This window comes from Balaenoptera acutorostrata, chromosome 1 (assembly GCF_949987535.1).
Source record: "Balaenoptera acutorostrata chromosome 1, mBalAcu1.1, whole genome shotgun sequence".
In the NCBI taxonomy this organism is placed as follows: domain Eukaryota; kingdom Metazoa; phylum Chordata; class Mammalia; order Artiodactyla; family Balaenopteridae; genus Balaenoptera; species Balaenoptera acutorostrata.
Genome location: NC_080064.1, coordinates 182,160,969 through 182,176,581, shown reverse-complemented (window position 1 = coordinate 182,176,581; position 15,613 = coordinate 182,160,969). Strand labels below are relative to the sequence as shown.

At 34.6% G+C, this 15,613-nt stretch overlaps 1 protein-coding gene across 3 annotated transcripts in view; it reads left to right on the top strand.

Annotated features, from left to right (window-relative positions):
- The window catches only part of SPATA17 (spermatogenesis associated 17), a 199,524-nt gene extending 191,563 nt beyond the window's left edge, over nucleotides 1-7,961 (top strand). For all 3 annotated transcript variants that reach the window (XM_057556589.1, XM_007173524.2, XM_057556584.1), the window contains 2 exons: nucleotides 4,093-4,175; nucleotides 7,657-7,961. In XM_057556589.1, the coding sequence (XP_057412572.1) occupies nucleotides 4,093-4,173 (81 nt within the window). In that variant the 3' untranslated portion in view covers nucleotides 4,174-4,175; nucleotides 7,657-7,961. The remainder of the gene's footprint in view (nucleotides 1-4,092; nucleotides 4,176-7,656) is intronic.
- Nucleotides 7,962-15,613: the final 7,652 nt, after the last annotated feature.

Genomic DNA, 15,613 nt, shown 5'->3' with positions numbered 1-15,613 from the left:
CGGCATGTGGGATCCTCCCAGACCAGGGCTCGAACCCGTGTCCCCTGCATTGGCAGGCAGACTCTCAACCACTGCGCCACCAGGGAAGCCCCCCTAATTTAACTTTTAAAAGCACATGTTGGATAGACTATGAATAGATTTTTACCCTTGAAGGAAAGATGGAGGAAAAAGCTAGTGCTAAGATGTTTTATCCTGTTTAATCCTCACACCAACCCTGTAAGATATCTCCATTTTATAGGCAATGAAACAGAAAGAGTCAGGAAGTGCTTCCTGTACATCTGTTTTCTGGAATAAATTATACAGAATTGGTATCATTTCTTCCTTTTTTGGTATAATTCACCAGTGAAATCATTTGGGCCTGTTTTGGAAGGTTACTAATTACTTATTCAATTTTTAAAATAGTTATAGGCGTATTTAGATTATTTCTCCTTGTTTGAGTTTTGATAGATTGTGACTTCCAAGAAATTAGTCCATTTCACCTAAGTTATCAAATTTATGAACAGCGTTGTTCAAAAAATTCCATTATTATCCTTTTAATGTCCATGAGATCAGTAGTGATGGTCCATCTTTCATTTCTGATATTTGTAATGTGTATCTTCTTTCTTTTTTCTTAGTCTGGTTAGGTGTTTATCAATTTTATTGATCTTTTCAAAGAACCAGCTTTTGGTTTTGTTGATTTTTTTTTTTTCTATTGATTTCCTGTTTTCAATTTCTACTCTGATTTTATTTTCTTTGGCATATTTTGGATTTAATCTGCTCTTTTTCTAGTTACCTAAATTGGAAGCTTAGATTAGTGATTGTAGATCTTTCTTCTTTTCTACTATATGCATTCAATGCTATAAATTTCCCTGTAGGCACTGCTTTTGCTGCATCGCACAAATTTTGCCAAGTTGTGTTTTAGTTTTCATGTAGTTCAAAATTTTTTTTTTCTTGATGATTCTTCTTTGACTATGTATTTAGTAGGGTATTGTTTGATCTCCAAATATTTCAGGAATTTTAAACTATCTTTTTGTTATTACTTTTTAGCTTAATTCCATTGTGGTCTAAACACATACTTTGTATGATATCTACTCTTTTGAAGTTGTTAAGGTATACTTTATGGCTCAGAATGTGGTCTATCCTGGTGAATATTCCATGTGAGCTTGAGAAGAGTGTGTGGTTATTGTTGGATGAAGTAGTCTATAAATGTCAATTAGATCCAGTTGAGTGATAGTGCTGTTCAGTTCAATTGTACCCTTACTGACATTCTGCCTGCCAGATCTATCAGTTACTTACAAAGGGGTATTGAAGCCTCCAATTACAATAGTGAATTTGTTTACCTCTCCTTGCAGTTCTATTAGTTTTTACTTCTTGTGTTTTGGTGCTCTGTTGTTAGGTACATACACATTAAGGACAGTTATGTCTTCTTTGAGAATTGACCCCTTTATCATGTAATGCCCATCTTTATTCCAGATTATTTTCCTTACTCTGAAGTCTGTTTTGTCTGAAATTAATGTAGCTACTCCAACTTTCTTTTGCTTAATGTTAGATAGTATATCTTTCTCCATGCCTTTACTTTTAATCTGTTTGTGTTTTTTGACTAATCCAAGTCCACTTTCAAATAACACTATATTGTTTCATGGGTAGTTCAACTACCTTATAACAGATTATTCCCAACTCCTCCCTTCCATCCCTTATAATATTGCTGTCATTTATTTACCTTATCCATAAGCTATAATCACTGATTATATTGTTGTTATTATTATTTTGAACAAGACCGTTATCTGTAAGATCAATTAAGATCTTTACCTTCATTTATTTCTTCTCTAATGTTCCTCATTTCATGTAGAGCTGAATTTCTAACGTGTATCAGACAGAGAAAGACAAATGCTACATTGTATCATTTATATGCAGAATCTAAAAATAATACAAACAAATGTATATGCAAAACAGAAACAGACTTACAGATATAGAAAACAAACTACTGGTTACCAAAGGGGAGAGGGAAGGAGGGAGGGGCAAATTAGGGGTATGGGACTAAGAGTTACTAACCACTATGTATAAAATAGATAAACAACAAGGATATATTGTATAGCACAAGGAATTATAGACATTATCTTATAATAACTTTTAATGGAGTATAGTCTGTAAAAATACTGAATCACTATGCTGTACACCTGAAACTAATATAATATTGCAAATCAACTATACTTTTTTTAAAAGAGGAAAAAATTAGAAATAAATTTTTTTAAATATCCAAAATGATTTATTATAGTAAAATTAAAAAAAACATAGTTAAAAATATCAAAAGTTTAAGATCATTTGCACAAAACAAACCTTTTCATTTACTTTTTTGAAACCTAGATTATTGTTATACATATATATTTATAAAACTTAAACCATCCATAGTTCTAGTCTTCAGGGTTCATCAAGTGCCGAAATTAAAAAATCACTATCATGCTTCTCACATATGCCTAACTTCATACATTCAAGTTTAAGAGTAATATGAATTACTTACTATTGCAAAATGTTCCCGATATGTCATGCGCCACTCTTGCAAACATTATGTTGATTCCTGAGTACCCCTAGAATCACAATTTCAAATAAAAAGAAAGCCAGAATATGGATTTCAGCACCACAAGAAAATAATACTTCATTATATAAAGTTCTATTGCATTCATGCTATCCAAAAGGAAGGATTTTATTCGAATTAATTAATTTGCCTTTTATCTAAGCATTTTTATCACACAAATTCTTTTCGTGCTCGAAAGCAGTGTCTGTTACAGCCTCTTGTCCTTCATGTCACTTGGGCTTTGTCACTTTTGTTTCATAAACACAAAGCAACAGATGTGGGGCTTTTCCCTGGGGCCTGAATAGGCTTGTTATTAAGCCCTGGGCTTATTCATAAAAGCAGATATTTAGGGTTGGGGCTCTGTTGTACCGGAATGGAGAGCCAGATCCCTAGTGACAGAGGTTCCTGCATGTTCTTTAATACATTTATTTTCTGTGTGTTTGTAAGGTAGGAACCCTCTAAAGAGGTTGACCCTGGGCAGAGGTCCTTCCTTCCAAGGTTTCCTTAAGAAAAATAAAATTGTCCAAAATCATTTCCATTGAGGATAAGCCTGCTTTACAAAGGAGAAACATATGCTTTTATATAGTCTGACCATTTATTTACAGTATCCACTGTCGATTTAGTACTTTACCTCTTTAACGACTTTGCCTGTTTCACATGCATGAAAAGCATTCGTTTCTATCCTCAATCAAATGCTGCTTCTTTGGTTACTCAACAATAAATGATTTGTCCTCTCTTCCTTCTGAACTTCTTCAGCATTTGTTTGAATCACTTCTGTGATACTTACCACAGGTGGCCTTCTATTATGATTATTTGGGTATAACACCTTTCCTTTTTCATTCATTTAGTCAACAAATATTATTTTGCACAAAACAAGGTACCTACCCATATGAAGCTTACCATCTCATGTGGGACACAAAATAAATATATAGTATCAAAGAATGGTAATTGCTATGAAGAAAATAGAGCCGTTTAACATGATAGAAAGTTTCAGGGGTACTATTTTATGTGCAGGTAGTGAGGGAGGGTCTCTTTGAACAGGGATGTGATAAAGGGAAGGAATGAACCATGGGAATAACTGGAGACAAAGCTGTCTAGGTGGAGGCATCTCTAAGTCTAAAGACTGAGAGGCAGAGTGTTAAGTAAGCAGAGATGTTGCTAGAGACGATTCAATGAGGGGAAATGTAGAAGAAAAATCGTGTCAGAAAAGGAGCCAAATGCACCATCATCAAGATCAAGGAGAAACATGTAGATTGTGAGCTCTGTGAAGACAGGTGGCTATGTCATTGTGTTGCTCAGAGCTTCTCCAGGCTGCCATCCACAGCTCGTAAAAACTATGTGTTTAAGAAAGTGTCCATATATCTGGCTTTCAACTGATAAATCTTACCTGCTAATTTTGTTTTATTTGAGGGCATGATGGGAAATTTGAAGTGCAGTTAAATGATATCCATCTAGCAATTTAATATAATTTAAATTATAACCAAAATAACATAAGAAATCAGCATGACCTCTTTGGTAATTGTTGATCTTTTTCCTCCTAGGATTTCCAAACTGTACTGCCATCATTTGATCTCTTCTCAAAGTATGGAAAATTGTATTCAAAAGCTGGACAAATTGTATAAAGGTATGCATTTTTGCTAAAAGGTACTTCAAAAAATACTATAGTAAATAACATAAAAAATCAAATGAGATTGATTTAACTATCAAGCATTTAAAAAAAACATGCTATAATAATATTTATACATAATACAACTCCATATATTTCTTTCATTCTAGTCTAATGGTTTTCAACATTCAAAAATCATGGATTTTGTATTTCAAATCTCTGCTCCAAAATGAACTCAAAGTAGAACTGAAAACTACCTGAAGTACCCTTTCTCTTTAAATTAATTAATACAGTAAATAAATAGTTTTACACAATATAATGAGAAAGTATTGATGGTGTCCAAAAGCTAAAATATTTCTCATTACTGTATAGATACAGTATAGTTTAAAATACTATATTCAATATGTGTGTTATTTAAAGTGTGAGGTGCCTTTAGTGGGTTCCAAATAAATGGCATCTTGGGTCTCTGATGACCAAAGTTTACAGACTAGAGAAGAACAGAGATACCCACATAAAATTCAAGATCACAAAATTAACTCTCAATGAATGCTGTATTTAATTGCTAAGGTGCTTTAGAGTAGAGAAGTGATTACAATCAAAGGGAGGCTAATAGGAGGTATTCTGACATCAGCCAAATTTAAAGGAGATATTTAATGAAGACAGAAAAGATCACTACAGTTGAAGGAAAAGAGGCAGGAATGAGAAATCAGGCTAGTTAATTCCCCAGGGTTCCTCCCACACCAAGAACCAGGGAAAGCTCTGGTCCGTTGGAAAGAACACAAAGTAGATGCAAGCAACTATGTTCCTTAGATTTAGTTAGTATTGCCTCTCCCACATTTATAACTTTGGATGCTCCAACTGGAAGTCAGTATGTTAAATGTAGATAGAAATGACCACCTTTTAACTCCTCCAAAGGAATATATGAGGGGAAATATGAAATACTCTGAGTCAATGGAGAAACATACATATAATGCTGAGTGGAATTACAATTTCAAAGGTTTATAAAATAAGTACCATTACCCATTGGAGCATTTATCTAGTATTTGTGACTCACAGCATGAAGTAGTCTAAATAAAATTTTTCATATTTGTGTATGATTTCAGATTTTAATTCAAAGATACATCCTGTTCATAATGGCCAAAGGTTGAAAATAACTTGAATACTCATTAGTATATGTTAAGTTAAATAAATGCTAAGACACATGAAATGCAATACTAGGAAGACATTAAAAATGTTAACATAGATCTTTACCTATTAATTTGAAAAAATGCCTCCAATATATTTCTAAGAAAAGAAAGCTGGGTTCAAAGGAAACTATGTAGTCTGATTCCATTAAAAAACATGTATATATGTGTGTGTGTGTGTGTGTACACACACATATGTATAATGTGTATGTATGTATAAAAAACACACTTGTATGTGCTTATTTATGTATTACATATGTATGTATACATTCGTATAATGCAAAAATGTTACTGGTAGTTATCTCTTGATAGCGAGATTAGGGGTACATTTTGGGGGGATATTTCTTTGTGGTCTCACTTTTTGAAATTTTTATCTAATCAGACAAAAGCAAATTGTTAAACAATAGGAACTACTTGCTCTTCTCTACCAATTACAAAAACATCTTGACTTTATTCAATTCAATCATAATAATTCAGAGACAATTATCTTTTTTCCTAAAAACATCTTGACTTTATTCAATTCAGTCATAATAATTCAGAGACAGTTATCTTCTTTTCTGAAGACAAAATAATGACTTGCTAAATTATTTATAAGAAAGACAAGGATGAGTAACAAATGTTTCATATTACTTTTCATTAAAAAGAGTGCACAATGCACAGATACAAATATGTGAGAGATGTTTTTAAAAAGTGTTTGCTAACTCTTCTCTTGGATGTTTAACTATTTTGTGAATTGAAAGTGTTATCAAAATGTCATCTCCTCCTATTAGAAAGGAAATTAATATCTAGTGCTTAATTTTGGTAAGTGAAAGGTAGCAGCCTTAGCTGATGCTCTCCTATTAAGATTTAATTTCACCAAATACAACACAGTGCTTCTGCACTTTGTGAAGAAGGCCGACACAGGAACACTTGCACCAAAGTGTTTAATAAAGATGCCATGGTAATTTTTAGAGCTATCTATTTGATTGCTTCATCTTCAAGGTAGTTCATCACTTCGCTATAATTCACCCGACATTGCCTCGTACACCCACACTACACTTGCCCGTCAGTCCGATTAGAAATAGTGATACCTTTATCAGATTAATCTTTCTTTCCTTTAGCATGTCTGAGTTTAGGATAAGCAGAGCCCACACCTACCCATTTTGATTAATGCAATAAGACTTCAGCCACTGAAATTACACAGCGTGAATTAGATTTTAAACACACACATATTTTAAAATCTACTCCCTGACTAGGATAATATGATTCCTTTTAATTTCTTTAATTTTTCTGTATAACTACTCATTTTTGTAACCTTTGATAGTTTCCCAAAGGCACCTTTGTTTAAATCAGAAGATGCTATATCCCGTCAGCTTGCACTGCCATCTTTTCAGCTCCATTCATCTTTCCAGACAGAAGAGTCTCTTTAAATATTAGAATGGAGAAAAATTAGCACCATAAGATGAAATCATTGGTTAGTCCAACATCAGTGTGAGTTTTCTTGCATTATGCGCTTCTCACTTTTTTCACATTCTTCTTTGCAATGGTCTTTGGCCCAGGCTATCTTTCTGCTAAAAAGTGGTTCAGTTTTGAGGCCATATATGATTAGTTTTAATGGAATTATTTGTTATGCATGAAAAATAATGTACTTGCTTCCCCTTTTCATAGGAATTTGGCATAGGCATGACTCAAGTAGCTGAGAAATAAAATAAAAATGAAAAATAAGTTTGGTTAGTACCTGAATTGGGAAAGGGGTGAAATTCCATTGTCTTTTTCCAGAGGAAATATGGTCTCAGCCTCTGTGTAAGGAAAAGGAAGATACATGAGGGGAGAGTAATAATCAGGCATAGAAGCTACATATGTGCCTGTTAGGGTTACATTTTTAATTCAACAAGAAAAATTACTACACCTTGTTATTCAGTTTGGCACTATGTGAATTTATAACCCTTTTCAGTTTAGTCATAGTGAATTGGCAAGAAACAAAACAGAAAGCAAAATATCTTTAGTATCTTTATCCTTTGACTAAAGATGATATAACAACCCACTTGCCTCTAGGAAGACATTCTGCGGTGTTCCCTTATGACTGAGGCAGGCTGGCTGAACACTCTGTGTGTCTGGTGGCACACACCAGCAATGTTGTTGACCAGGACCTGCAGCAGTGTAGACAGAGATCAGAGAAAAGGGTAATTCCAGCGGGGATAGAAATGAGTCAAATCAGGGGTGTAGCATCCTAGACTCTTAACTGAGCTTAACTCTAAGTGAGGAATATTTAGAGAATTTGAGAACTCATGTTATTAGGTTCTTTTTCTCCTTTCATTTTACTGTTTTGATTTTAGAAAACGAGACAAAATGTAAACATGAGGTTATGGTGTGAAGTGTGTTGAATAGAAGACCCCACTGCCTGGAATCCTGGATTCTACTTTGATGGTTGCTGAACAACCTTGACACAAGTCTCTCAACATTTGAAGTATTTCCTATTCTCTCTCTCTCTCTCTCTCTCTCTCTCATTCTCTCTCCCTCCTCCCTTCTCTCTCTATCTCTCTCTCCTCCCCCTCCCCCCATCTGTCCAAAGAAGAAACTGGAACCATCCCTGGTTCATTAAAAACTCTACAGTTCTAAAAGGAAAATACAAATGAGGAGCCTACAGAAAATACACTTAAACCGTACTTATTATGATTCAATAAACTAATATTTTACAGCAGACTACTCATGAATTAATTACAGTGTGAAAAAATATATATATATCTATATATATATGGTGTGTGTGTGTATAAACAGTGGGTCTTTTACCTCTGAGAACGTCTGTCACAGCCACGGCCACTGGTGACCAAAAGTGCCACCGATGGTTCCACTGAAGTGGCCATATTCTGACCCCGTCCTCCTAGTCACACCAGTGTTGGGAGCCCAAGCGAAGGGCAGCTAGCATGAAGAATGAGTGATGAATAGTTTGAAGAATGAATGGGGTAAAGTGGTATGGTATGAAAGCTCTGCTCCGAGGGAAACAGTGACTTGTCAGACCAGTTTGAACCCCCTCGGGATGTTGAACTTGAGACACAGAGACACAGACCCCGGTGAGTGTGGCAGCAGAAACATAAACACCCTCAGACGGAGAAGACATTTGCAGGTCTCTACTGCAAAGAGGTCATCTGCTTGCAGGGTCTATCCAGCTCATTGTATTCACTTAGTAAGTGGTTTCTGATTGAAAAACAAGTGTCTGACTGATTAGATTATGAAATTTTAGAGTATGCCTCCTAGCCCTTTGAATCTTTAATAACAATTCACAATCTATTAGGTGTTTTGAAGATGCTGGGTGAGTATTTGTTAATTCTGACCTTAGCATGAACTTGTAAGACAATTACTGGAATTAGAAAGAGTCTGAACATTGCCCACTTCAAAGCTACATGACAAGTCAGTGATTCAGTTTGTAACCTTGCCCTTCTCATTATGATAGTCTAAGCTAGATTTTTTAAAACTCTTTAGTATAATGAGGTATTATGTGAGAGGTTATGATTTGTGAAGCTTTATATGAAAAGATTCATTTTTAAAAACATCTTTAATGCTATTTTTTAAAAAACAGTTAACATTCATTTAAAGCATTCATTCAATAACATTCATTCAATTTGGTGAATATGTTGGGAATTATAGTAAGTATAGGTTTGTAAAAAATTCAAATAAGTAATAAAGACTTTTTAAAAAAAATAAGACAACATTTATTGCAAGGAGGAATTTGCTGCCATTTGGGGATAGGAGAATAGAAATAGAATGGGAAAATATTATTGGGTGTTATACAAAATAACAGAAGAAAGTTATGAATTACTTTATCTTGTAAAGTGTAAGGAGGTGAGTGGAAGTAGCTAGATTTAGAGCAGATCAGGGTCCTTTGAAACGTTATGCGTTGCGTCTATACCAGATGACAAAATGGACAATTCAACTCTCAAACTTCATTTACTCTGGAAACAACTGATGAAAAACAAAAACAAAAACCCAAGATGATGTTTTTTCTGAGTGGGGAGTCTATAGCTCGGCCTCTTGTTATGACGGGTTCTAACTCTACTAATCCAAGTTTCGCTCTTCCCCGATTATTTTTTTCTTCTTTTATAGGATGTATTACTTTATAGTAAGGGAATCAATAATTCCTGTTCTTTTCTAATAATAATCTTAGGAGACTGGAATCTTATTCTAATGCTGCTGCTAGGACTCACAATATTTTGGGAATTCATTCTTTTAAAATAACTTTCAGCATTAGATTATGAGCTATTGCATAGTCTTAGTGCTCCAAAGTTACCTGTCCTGGAAATTCAGAAACAAAACTGTGAGTGACAGAAAATTGTGAATTGGCCTGCCCCAGTCTGCAAGGTTCACATATAGTGACCTACCTTCCTCTCTCTCCTCCCTTTCTCTCTCTCTCATGTTATATCACTACACCCAAGAAAAATAATTCCTGCTCTGGCTATATTCTTGAGAACTGCAAAGTATTTCATGATTCAGAATGCCAGTTTTATCTTTCTCACTGTTACCCAAACTCGTGCATGACTCAGGTGCTCTGTAGCCAATCCGTGTAATGTATTTGTTTTTCACCACCACACTCCCTGCTCCTCCCCCCACCCCGGCACACACATAAGTTCCTGATAACTATAGAGGGTATCCAGATGAGCCAAAAATGCCTTTGCATTGAGGAGAAAGAAGAATGAAATATGGACACTTAGTAGAGAATATAATGGGGAAAGCAGTCTGTTGCTTCTTGAAAACTACTTAACTACATCAACTTATATACAATTTCTTTCCTACATTCCCAATATGAGCTAATTCTGTATGAATATTGACCATTAAAACATCAAGAGCACTGTGGATATTTAAAGGCATATACCTTGAGAGTATTCAGAACTGGACCCTCCAGTACTTCTGAAATCAAAATACTCATCAACTTTCGTGTAGTTAATCAGGTAATGCCTTTCTTTCCTGCTGGTCTCTAATTTCTTTGAGGGCAAATACTGTCTCTCTTGATAAATGCCCTCTATCCAACATCAGGCAGAACACCAAGCACCGAATTAAATACCTGTTGGATAAATGTTGTTAAGAAAGTTCCAAAAATGTTTAAGAAATAGAAGCTATAAAATAATAGATAGCTTCCTAAGAAAGTGCCTATAAAGACACCATCACTCATTTGAATGCATACATTATGGAGTGTTATTTTTTAACTAGTCCCATTATTTTGTAGTTATGATATAGATGATTTTGGATATAAGTTTAGATATACACTAAGCTGGCTGATCCTGAGATCAAGTTATGATCGCTACTTGGGTAAAGTGTTTCTTCTGGGAAGTAATCTTTTTTATCTGTAAAATTTTAGTAGTTATCCTTATTGTGGTAATATATTGTTGTGGCTGTGAAGTCAATATTGCATTCTTATCTCAGGGAAATTGTGAATTTTGTTACCAATTGTATCCCCTTTTTACTCTGGTCCCTCACATTCATGGCCGGCCTCTCACAGGTATATGGTGTCCATTTTATGTGCTAATCTTGTCTTCAGTCTCATTTTATTTTTTCCTCCAACTCTTCTTTTAATTTTGTCCCGATTTTCTCTTCCATTTTATTTTCTTTTCCAGTGTAAAGCGGCTCAAAACCTTTTAGGAACAAAGTGAAAGCACAGTAAAAAATAAATCACAAATTTTTTTGTAGAACTTATGTAAGATCATAGTGATGCCTGAAAAGCAGTAGCACTGCTGGATCAATAGAAGTCACTTGGTCCAAGTTCCAGTTTATAGTAAACCACTACATAAAGAATCAGAATAAAATTGTTTTGCAAAATGAGTGAGTAAATGAATGAAGAGCACAGGAGAATGTTGTTTAGTTTGGTCTGTATTCCATGAGTTAAACTCTGTTAGCTCCTGTCTTTAAGTTCATCTAAAACTACAACTCATCACATCTTTGTGTTACATCTTCAACAATGAGCTTTCTAGCTCTTCTGTAGTAAATGAACTCTTCCATCACTTAACGCTCTGAATGAAAGACTCTAAATGAGAGCAATGACATTAATTTGGGCTGAGAACATGACTGATTTTTGATGCGTCCTAGAAAGAGCCCACAATGCCAAAACACTTTTCTGTTCTCCCATTTTATAATCTCAAACTTTTTCCTGTGAGAATGGAGTGAAATCCCAACTTGATCTGTGGTTTGTACTTTGCTTGCTCCTTTTGGGGCTCAGTGTCCCCAGCAGGCTCCCTCACAGAGCACAGTAGGATAGTGCTAAGCACTCTTCCTTTCTAGATCTGTGAAGCTATCTCTTTTTTTGTTATATTCACTAGTTTGTTGTATTTTTTTAGATCCCACATATAAGTGATGTCATATAATATTTGTCTTTCTCCTATTTGAGCAGTTCTGATTTTTTAAACACCACAGGACCAAGAAACCAAGCATAAAATGGCAGCTAAAAGACTGAGAGGTGAAGTTGACCTGTACAGTCTCCTGGGGCTAGAAAGATATAAATTGGAGTTCAGGTCTATGTAGGAAGCCAGGGCTTGAGAATGATCAAGATCCAAGAGAATTAAGAGTGAAAAGAAATGAACCCAACATTCAAGACCTTTTTTTCTTGAGGCATTTGTGATTTGTGAAAAGCAGTCTAAAAGCTGAGACACTAAGCAGAGCTTTTGATAGTCTCCAGATTATGTGAGAAAACAACATCCAGTTTCTTCCAAGGATGAGGACTCTTGGTAAACATATTTTCAGATGGAACTTGGAAGTGCTATCCTAGTGCAAGAGTAGGCAAAAAAATACATTATCATCTGTATTAGTTTGCTCAGGTAGCCATAAGAGCATTCCACAGATTGGGTGGCTTCAACAACAGAAATTTATCTTCTCACAGTACTGGAGGCAGGAAGTTCAAGATCAAAGTGCCAGCATGGTTGGTTTCTGGTAAGGCATCTTTTCTTGGCTTGCAGATGACTGCTTTCTTGCTGTATCCTTACATGGCCTTTCCTCTGTGCATGTACTTCCTGATCTCTACCTCTTCTTATAAGAACACCCGTCCTATTCGTTTAGGGCCCCATCTTTAAGACCTCATTTAAACTTAATTACCTCCTTAAAGGTTCTTTCTCTAAATACAGTCACATTTGCAATGGGGGATAGGGCTTCAGCATATGAATTGAAGGGGGTGGGAGACACATTTAGTCCATAACATCATCACAAAGATGGAAACCTATCTTCAACTTAATCACACAATAGGTTAAGGTGATTGGCACTTCCATTAACTGTTGTCCAGAAGCCAAAGTAAATTTTTTGAAAGAGCATCTTGAGCCATTACATGTTTCATAAACAATGAATATATGCAATGAAAAACAAAAGAACAAGATAAAACCTAAGGAGGGGGGGGAAAAACCTTAATGAAATGGAGATGAGTTATCTACTTGATAAAGAGTTCGAAGTAATGGTCATAAAGATGCTAACAAATCTCAGGGAAAGAGTGAATGAACACAGAGAGAACTTCAACAAAGGGATAGAAAAGATAAGAAAATACCAAACGGAAGTCACAGGACTAAAGAACACAATAACTGAATTGAAAAATACTAGATGAATTCAACAACAGACTAGATGAAACAGAAAAAGAATCAGTGACCTAGAAGGCAGGGCAATGGAACTAACATAAAGCAGCAAAAAGAAAAAAGAATTTAAAAAATTGAAGATAAGAGACCTATGGGACAACATCAAATGGAACAACTTTCACATTAGAGGGGTCCTAGAAGGAGAAGAGAGAGAAAATGAGGCAGAAAACTTATTTGAAGAGTTAAGGGCTGAAAATTTCCCTAACCTGCCTGCAAGGAAAAGACATCTATATCCAGGAGGCCCAGAGAGTTCAAATAAGGTGAACCCAAAGAGATCCACAGCAAGACACATTATAATCAAAATATCAGAAGTTAAAAGTAGAGAATCTTAAAAGCAGCAAGAGAAAAATAACTTGTTATGTACAAGGGAACCCCCATAAGATCATCAACAGATTTTTCTGCAGAAGCTTTGCAGGACAGAAGAGAGTGACATGATACATTCAAAGTGCTGAAAGCAAGAAACTTCCAAGGCTATGATTCAGAATTGAAGGAGAGATTAAAAGTTTTCCAGACAAGTAAAAATTAAAGGAGTTCACCACCACTAAACCGGCCTTACAAGAAGTGTTAAAAGACTTCATTAAGCTGAAAAAAGGGGCACTAATTAGTAGCAAGAAAACATAAGAAAGTAAAAATCTCACTGGTAAAGGTAAATATATAGTAAAAGTAGTGGACTAATCAATTATAAAGCTAATATGAAGGTTAAGAGACAAAAGTAGTAAAAATAACTATAACAATTACTAAAGAGATACAGACACAAAAATGGTACAAAATGTCACTCCGAAGACAAAATGTTGGGGGTGAGGAAAAATGTAGAGTTTTAGAATGTTTTCAAACTTAACTTGCTATCAAATTAAAATAAACATATATATATATATATATATATATATATTTAAGAAAAAAGAGAGAGAGCTCAAAAAATAAAATCAGAAATTAAAGAGAATTTATAGCTGATACTACAGAAATACTAAAGATCATAAGAGACTACTATGAAAATGACAACAAATTGGAAAACCTAGAAGAAATGAATAAATTCCTAGAAATGTACAATCTTCCAAGACTGAACCATGAAGAAATACACAATCTGAATAGGCTGAACACTAGTTAGGAGAGTGAATCAGTAACAAAAAATGTCCCCTTAAACAAAAGTCCAAGACCAGACAGCTTCACTGATGAATTCTACCAACCATTCAAAGAAGATTTAATACCTATCCTTCTCAAACTCTTCCAAATAATTGAAGAAGGAATGCTTTCAAATTCATTTTATGAGGCCAGTATTATCCTGATACCAAAACCAGACAAACACAGCACAAAGAAAGAAAATTAGAGGTCAATATCACTGATGAACATAGATGCAAAATCCTCCCCAAAATTGCAAACCAAACTCAACAATTAATTTATGAAAAAAAAGGCAAGAATATACAATGAAGAAAGGATAATCTCTTCAATAAATTGTGTTGAGACCACTGGACAACCATATGCAAAAGAATGAAACTAAACTACTATCTTCCATTGTACACAAAAATTCACTCAAATGAACTAATGACTTGAATGTAGACCAGAAGCCATAAAACTTCTAGAAGAAAACATAGGTAGTAAGCTTCTTTTCATCAGTACGATGATGAGTTTTGGATCTGCCTCCGAAAGCAAAGGCAACAAAAGCAAAAATAAATAGGTGAACTGCAGCAAAAAAGTTTCTGCACAGCAAAGAAAACCATCAACAAAAAATAATGGGAGAAAATATTTGCAAATCATATATCAGATAAGGAGTTTATATCCAAGATATATGAAGAACTCACACAACTCAATAGCAAAAAACAATCTGATTAAAAAATGGGCAAAGGATCTGAATAGACATTTTTTCCAAAGAAGACATACAGATGGCCAACAGGTACATGAAAAGATGCTCAACATCACTAATCATCAGAGAAATGCAAATCAAAACCACAATGAGATATCAGCTCATACCTATCAGAATTGGTATCATCAAAAAGACAACACTTATATGTGAAATCTAAAAAACAAAACGAATAAACGAAACAGAACAGAAACAGACTCATAGATACAGAGAACAAACTAGTGATTGCCAGAGGAGAAGAGAGTGGGGGATAGTGAAACAGATGAAGGGGATTAAGAGGTACAAACTTCCAGTTATAAAATAAATGTCATGGGGGAATATATACAGCATAGGGAATATAGTCAATAATACTGTAATAACTTTGTAGGGTGACAGATGGTAACTAGACTTACAGTAGTGATCATTTCATAATGTATTAAAATATCAAATCACTGTGTTGTACACCTGAAACTAATGTAATATTATAAGTCAATTATACTTCAATTAAAAATGCAAATTAAAAACACAATAAGGCAGCAGTACATGCTATAATTTCTACAATTTGAAAACAATGACAAAATATTATAAATAACTCTGTGCCTGCACATTTGATAACCTAAATGAAATAGACCAGTTCCTCAAATGACACAATTTGCCAAAACTAACACAAGAAGAAACAGATAATCTGAATAGAACTCTATCCCTTAAAGAAATAGAATCAATAATAAATAACCTTCCAAAAGAGAAAACACAAGGTCCACTTGGGTTCACTGGTGAATTCTATCAAATATTTAAGAGAGGAATTATACCAATTCTCTACAACCTCTTCCAGGGGATAGAAGCAGAGGGTATACTTCCTAA